Source organism: Gavialis gangeticus, unplaced genomic scaffold (genome assembly GCF_001723915.1).
Source record: "Gavialis gangeticus isolate Ggan-Ray unplaced genomic scaffold, GavGan_comp1, whole genome shotgun sequence".
Lineage (NCBI taxonomy): Eukaryota > Metazoa > Chordata > Crocodylia > Gavialidae > Gavialis > Gavialis gangeticus.
Genome location: NW_017729011.1, coordinates 37,585 through 45,173, shown reverse-complemented (window position 1 = coordinate 45,173; position 7,589 = coordinate 37,585). Strand labels below are relative to the sequence as shown.

Genomic DNA, 7,589 nt, shown 5'->3' with positions numbered 1-7,589 from the left:
GCTGCTCACCTGATGTTCCTCCTCATGTGAGAAGGTTTCTGAGCCCTCTTCTTTTTGGTGTCCTCAGAGGCCAGGCCCTTGTGCTGGTTCTGTAAGAGTCGTTCTGCCCGCTTGCTCTGAGATGAGGTAGTTGAAGTAGAGCGTTTCCATTCCCCATCCTCATTGTGTTGAACATGGTCATTACTGAACACAGCTTCCTGGGGCTGGTCTGAAAAAAAAAAAAAAAAAGAGTGAAAGTGAGCTGGAAACAATGATCCTACAGAGCGTTAGTCAGTTTTTACATAACTGTTTACCATGGTATGAACTGAAAGCACAACTGGAATCTTTATTCTGCTTCCGACTCACTAGTAGTATGTAGATTTGTGAAGTAACTTTTTACAATTGCAGATGCTACTGAATACAGTCCTAAATCTGTACAGTGAAGAATTTACTTCCTGGGACAGAGAAAACTGCACTATTTAAAAAAAAGGACTTAGAAGAACTAAACTGTAATACCATGACAAGAAAAATGTCAACAAGTTTTTAAACTCACACAGTGGCCAGGTTGAGGACAGATTAGGAGAAAGAGGGCGGCAAAAAAGCAGCCCCAAATTCTCTTCTCTGCCTCCTGACACTGGAGCACAGACAGGATTTCCATCTCAAAAACCACAAACTGAGATCAAACATGGGTCCTTGGCCCAAACAGCATGACAGCTTCCAACACAGCCCCCATTTAATCCTACATTCAAGAAAAGGCTCTTTTAAAAAGCAACAAAAGGTATAGGACCATATTATCTTTCCATAACCATTTCCTTGTTCTTATATCCTCCCATCTTCAAGGCACCTCATCATCAGGGACTTGTTTCAGCAGCATAAAACTACATAAAAGTGACATATTGTTCTGACATCTAATTCTACACTACACTGTTAATAGCGAAGCTCACACCAGTGGCACAGAACAGGGACATGCTTCTGTCCAAGTGTTTCACTCTTAAAAGGCAGATTCCAACAAGCTTCATAAAAGCAACATGCTCGACCCAGCGTTCTATGAAACCCTATTCAATCTTAAAAAGCAGAAGTGGCCTGCTGCTCCCCAAATTGTGCTCCATGCATTTCCCAAATATACAGAATTAAATCACGGTAATAGTCACTTAAGAAAGGATCTCCTTTGGAAGATAAGGGGGGGAGGGCAGGGGATAGGGAGGCACCAAGAAGAAAAATATATTCAAGGGCAAATCTATCTAGAGAAACAATATGCTCAGTGACACCAGTACCTTTGGAAACAACAGGAGACCCCTCTGAAGAGGAGCTGACTGTCACAGAGGATGCAACAGTATAATAGGTCATGAATACAGCACTAGATGCTACTGCACAAATATGCTTATTACTTCAGTCCTGCCACTATTTTCATGCACTTATAGTGCTTGGGGACCCCAGCTTTAATTTCCTCACTGAGCCAAGGGAGCAGCTTTGCAAGCTCAGTGCAGCTAACATTATAGCTCCCAAAGTAACTGGTGCTTACACTCACCCTACACCAGAGTTCATACCAAATTTCTGAACACAACCCATGATGGGTCAATGTGCAAATGAGCTGAGAATGAGCTAGTTTCTACAAATATCAGTACTGCCGGGCCCCTTCGATGCTGAAAAAAATAAGTGTTGACAGATGTCAACAACAGGTACAGCTGACTCCATGACAAACAGAGTATTAATTGTTACAAATGCAGACAGACAAACTTGGGATCATTTTCTAGATCAGACAGGGCATTACTGACACAGGCATCCTTACACAAACAGGCTTCAAAGAACAAGTATTGCATTACTTTTACAGGCAGAAATCAGTGCTAGCTATAAAATCCAGTTTCCTGGGCTTCCCAGACACGAGTTCTCCCATTTGAGCTAAAGATGCATTTCAGTCACATTACCCACAATTCTTCAACTTTTTTCCCCTCTTGATTCACAGTTATATAACTTGATCAAAAGACTGGATGAAATAGGGCCAAGGGAAGCAGTAACAGTGGCACACGTGATCATAATCTACAGGATGAGTCATTAAACCAGTGATTTACCAGAGCCAAACAAAGCCATCTCACCCTGAGCCCCTGGGACCTTGAAAATAAGTGAGTGAGAACATGAAGTCATCTTCATTTTGGAGAGGAAGCCACCCCCTTCCACCCCCTGACAATTACTGATGTAGTTACCCTTTAACACTGGTTCTTCTCTACCATATTACCAGGAAAAGGTGCATCAGGACAAATCTGACTTGGTAGTAAAATCCAGGGTTAAACAGGGGAATGTGGGAGCTTTATATCCATTTCCAATGTGCTCCTCCAAACTTCACTCAGTCTCACTGCACAATTACTTTGGTCTCTCCACTTTCCTTCCACTCTTCCATATTTTCTCTATATGCTGAAGCATCAGCACAAGACCTGGGGTCAAGCAGAGTTTAGAAAAAACCCACACAGGTCCACCTTACCCAGAATTTTAAATCTGAAAACATGATTTGGCCTTGCCCATATGAATAGTTAAACCAGAACCGTGTTCAGTCCTAACCATATGTGAGTTGGTTGTTAAAATGTGGGTGTTTACCTTGTGCTTACAAGTCCTACGGTGTGGACCACAGTGCATATGTAAGACATCATACACAGTATATACCCATCTAGACAATTAGGTCTAAATTAGGGACTTTAGCAAAAATGGATTTCACCAATTCAGCTAAGCGCGATTAAAGCAAGGATCCATAAAATGGCAAGGTTCCTGTGGGTTAGATCCATTGTAAAAATGTTAAGCAACCTGCTTTTCAGACAGGGTTAACTAACACTATGGTAAAAATCACTAGGCACTACAAGTGTCCTGGACACTATGCGCTACTGGTGTTCTGTCTATGTTACATTTCCTAATAGCAGTCAGACCTGTACAGATGAGCTGCCATTAGAGCTAGTGGAGATTTATTTTATTATGTTCTTCAATGAAGACATGGCTTAAATGTTTACTACATACAAACAGCAAGACTGAACAAGGCAGGGCAGCGATTCTTATCACATTATTTGTTCATGCCTGTGAAAATGAAACAAAACAGTGATAGCACCATACTGAAAACTAAGACCCCCTAACAGAAGGAGTTATAATGTGATGAGAATTAGGCCTGTGCAGAGTGGTTAGTATTTGCTCCGGATTCAGCTTCAGCCAATTCGGGGGACAGTGATTCGATTCGGTGGTTCGAATCACCGCCTTGAATCAATTCGGCTGAATCTGATTTGGAGATTCAGCTGCTGCCAAATCTCCAGGCATGGGGAGGCAGATCAAGGTGAGAGAGGAGTGGGGGTGGGGCTGGGGCAAGCACTGCCCAGGTGGGGTGGAACAGGTGCGGGACATTGCTGCAGCTTGTCCAGGGGGCAGCTCCCACTGCTGTGTGCCGCTGGTCCAAAAGCCACTAATCCAGCACTTGCCCGACAGCTCCCACTGCTCATCTGGGAGGGTAAGGGTGTGCCCCAGATCTGCACAGGGTGGGACAGGAAGAGCCCTGTGCAGCCCCGCCCCCCGCCCCATGCAGATCCGGGGGCACACACCTCCCCCATGCCCTCCCGGAGGAGTGGCAGTAGCGGCGGCGGGAGCTACTGGATGAGCGCCAGACCAACAGCTCCTGGATGAGCAGTGCACAGAGGTGGAAGCTAAGCTGCCACCCCCCCCGTGCCACCCAGATGAGCTGCAGCTCCATCCCACCTAAGCTGGGCAGCTTTTGCCCCAGCCCATTCCCCACCCCCACTCCTCCCTCACTGCAGGGGCCAAGGCCCCCTACACCTCTTCCTTCCCCTTCTACATAACAGACTTACCAGCTGCACGCAGCTCTCCAAGCTGCTAGGTTGCACTCCTTGCTGCCTACGTACTGTGCTGCATCTGCACACGTATACAGGCACTTACCAGTCAAATTATGGCCACATCAGGCCAATTTCCAATACAATCAATTTTCTTTATATCAGTGCCGATCCGATATCGAACCAATGTATACGTGCACCTCTAGTTTCAGTCAGCTGATTGTAAATTGGGGCCAGGAATCAAACCAGTCCCTGGCCTCAGCTGACAACTGGATGATTGTCAAAACCCCAGCTGGGGAGCACAGGACCCCAGGATCAGACTGCTGCAGCCCAGTCCTGCAGTCCCCATTTGCCAGGAGCTCTAAAACCATGTGTACTGCCCAGCTGAGTGGCACGTGACCTATGGACAGGTCCCAGGACATGAGGACCCCTGGACTGGGCTGCTGCAGCCTGATGCCAGGCTTTCTGTGCACCAGGAGCTGTATAAATCCCATGCGTCACCCAGCTGGGCATCATACAGGGTTTTGACAGGTCACAGGTGGCCACCCATTCAATTTAAAGCACAACACAAATGAGCCATAAAATTATTATGCATTATATGTGGAATAATTTTGTGGCTCGTTTACTCTATCACACCTTAAATTGAGTTGCATGTGTGGCCAGGTTACTATTTATGAAGCAATTAACTTGCTACTAGCATCTTGAATGTAACATGCGCCAGGGACCCAAGATTAACCTCATGATAGAAACACTTCTGATCTCTGGGATGGAAGGGAAGTGGGAACATTCGAGTTGTGCTCACTCCCACTTGATATTTAACAGATTAATTCTTGTCCTAACTTCTCCAAGCCAGTTACATTGGAATACAACTGCATTCATGCAACCAACTTCTCAACATACTAATCTGACATAGTACAAGCAGCTTTTTTAACAACACAGATGTGTCCACATCTGCATGTTGAAAACTGCCATACTAGGTTTATGCTTTCAGCGCACTCTAGGAAAAAGTGGCCAGTTATCCCACCCCTCAGCAAGGATAGCAGCACTGGCAATATGTGGGGGAATGCACACTGGGACAGCTTACTGATGAAAAGACCACTAGCAAAACTGTTTACACAGGGCTAGTTGGGCTGGGGAGAAGGGGAGTTTCTGATACTTAATTTTGTTTACAGATAGACAACTATGTACAGAGGCATAACAGGACAGCTTTGCATCCTTTACAGCAGCAGAGGCTAACTTCTGCACCCCTCCCCCCACCCTCCATCTCAACTGCAGCACCCAGCACTGCTGCCCCAAATGCCCCCCTTTGGATATACTACTGACTACATGTCAGCTGAGGCTAGGATGAAACATTTAGCTTTTATTATTACTAACCATGTTGCATAGTGATATAAATCATGTTCAGATTCAACAAAATTATAAAAGCAGTTTGGGGCAGGCTCCCAAACTTTTTGTTACATATCTGTACAGAATGGGCTCCTGGTCCATGACCAGGCCTCCTAGGCAACGTTATTTTTTGAATGAACAACAAAGTAACTGTCACCAGCTGTTTGTCACTAAGCTAAAGACTACTGTAGGTCTGAGAGTCTGTTCATACTAACAATCAAGTCAGTCACCTGGTTACAACATGGCTCCAGTCTGTAATTCAGACTGGACCTTGTCCGTGTTCCATAAGTGGGTACTGGACCATTCCCTTTTGCCCTACAACCTGAAATTATCCTTTGAGAAAGCTGAGACAACCCTATCGTAACTAGGCCTCCTAATTCTGTTTTATGGACAGCTTGCTTGGTCTTCTATACTACTACATTATACTGCTGAAGTGGAACAAGTAGAAGTTGAAATTGAGCACAGCATCCACAACAGACAGCTTTCACAAACCCAAAATGTACCATATCCAAAAATCATTCCTGCAGCAGACTGTTACAGGCCTTGGATGCTGTTATGGCACTGTGAAATAGTTGCACAAGTCCCCAAGAGGCAAAGCATATGGTGTTTTACATAAATATAAAATGATTCTGTCCTGTACAGCAGCAGTGACTGTATAGAGGGACAAAAACTATTCTATTACTAGCCAATTGCCCGTCAAAAATGTCAGGGGGAGGGGCTGGGATGGCATGCTGCCACCTAACGCCCCATGCTGCCACTGTTCTGGCTCTTGCAGGGGGCAGGGTGGAGAAGCCGAGGACAGCACTGCTGGCCTCAGCTCCACCACCCTCTGTCGGGTCCTCGCTGCAGCTTCAGAATCATGGGGGTACTTGTCCACGCTTGGAGCACTTTGATTATCTCTTTCTGTCAGCCAATCAGAGCATGAATAAAGCATTACAGACAGACCGACTTAGGCTTTTACAATATTAGAATAAAAGCCTACGTCTGTCTGTAGCACTTTATTCTCACTCCGACTGGCTAAAGGAAACAGCCAATCAGAACGAAGCTCATAGTTCCCTTCTCTCAGATTACCTTGTAGAAAGCAAAATTAAAAAGTCTGGAGCATGGTACCCTTTGGCCCCCTCTGCACAGCAGAGTGGCTTGCTCCTGTCCCATTTACCCTACTTTTCCAGGAAAGCCAGAATTTAGAGCACCATGAAGAAAAGTATGTTTGCTTGAGGCATCAATTAAAGGATAACCTTTTCTGCTTTCTCTTCTTAATTTCAGCAGGGAGAAAACCAACAGTAAAACTTTCATCTGAATGTGTGTCAAGTCGGAATAACACAGTCTGACTATGTGCACACAACTCTCAACTGAGTTTGATGACAACCACAAATCCATTGGAATTTAGGGACTGCTATACTGGAATTAAACCAGTGCTCCATCCAGTCTGGTATGTCTCCAGCCACCAGTAATACTGGCTGCTTCAGAGGAAGGTGCAAAAAGCCCAGCAGCAAACAATAACCTTCCCATAATATATTTTTGTTTTAACGAGTCCCTATTAAGTTATGAACTGGCTTTTTCCCTTGAAGCAGTAGGCTACATAACACCTCTAGAACACAACGCCAAACTCTCTACTGGCAAAACTCTGATTTTAGAGTCCTTCCAGCACAGAAATTGGTCTTTACTTTTTGTTCCTGACTATTGTAACTCGGGGTACCTAATCGTTATCTTGTGTTATCTTTGAGTGCTCTCTTTAGTTGCTTTAAGAAGAGGCGTGTTGTAGATGTGGTAAGATGAGGCAGAGCAGTCAGCTACCACTTTGTGTTTTCTCACCCTTGTCCTGTGTAGGACAGAGTCAGCTAGACACAGCTAAGAGTCACATACTATGTAAAGTGCCATGGGACCTTGCATGCAGTTATGTGACTAGGCAGTCACCAACTAACACAGGCAGCCTGAGCTGCCAAAGCACTTACAGAAAGAAAAAGGGGAAGAGCATTGGGAACTGTACTGAAAAGACTAATTGTGCTGTTGCAACTGCAACATTTGCAACCTTGATACACTGAATTGCCACCATGTAGAAAATTACAGTGGTGGATTGTCAGAGCACGCACAAATCACAAAATTAGTGTGAAGTCTGAAGAGGTTTCCTGTAGCAGCAGGCATGGATCTTGGGGTGGGGTGGGGGGGAGTGACATAGCTAATAGCCCCCTTTGGTTGGGCAGTGCCTATGCAGCAAGCTCTCACTGGCATGTCAGCATAGCTACTGCCCGAGCTCCCCATGTGCCATGAGCTCTCTGAGCTCACCGGCAGGTCAGTGCAGGCTCTGGCTGAAGCCCCTTCTTTCACACAGCTCCAGAGACCAGGGGTGAGCATCAGTGCTGTTCACAGAATCATAGAAGTAGGGTCGGAAGGGACCTTGTAGATCTT

At 45.5% G+C, this 7,589-nt stretch overlaps 1 protein-coding gene across 1 annotated transcript in view; it reads right to left on the bottom strand.

The window, feature by feature from the left end:
• Positions 1 to 7,589, bottom strand: part of RAD54L2 (RAD54-like 2 (S. cerevisiae)) — a 52,956-nt gene that overhangs the window by 36,018 nt on the left and 9,349 nt on the right. The window contains exon 2 of the mRNA XM_019510322.1: positions 10 to 208. Coding sequence (XP_019365867.1) covers positions 10 to 208 — 199 coding nt within the window. The remainder of the gene's footprint in view (positions 1 to 9; positions 209 to 7,589) is intronic.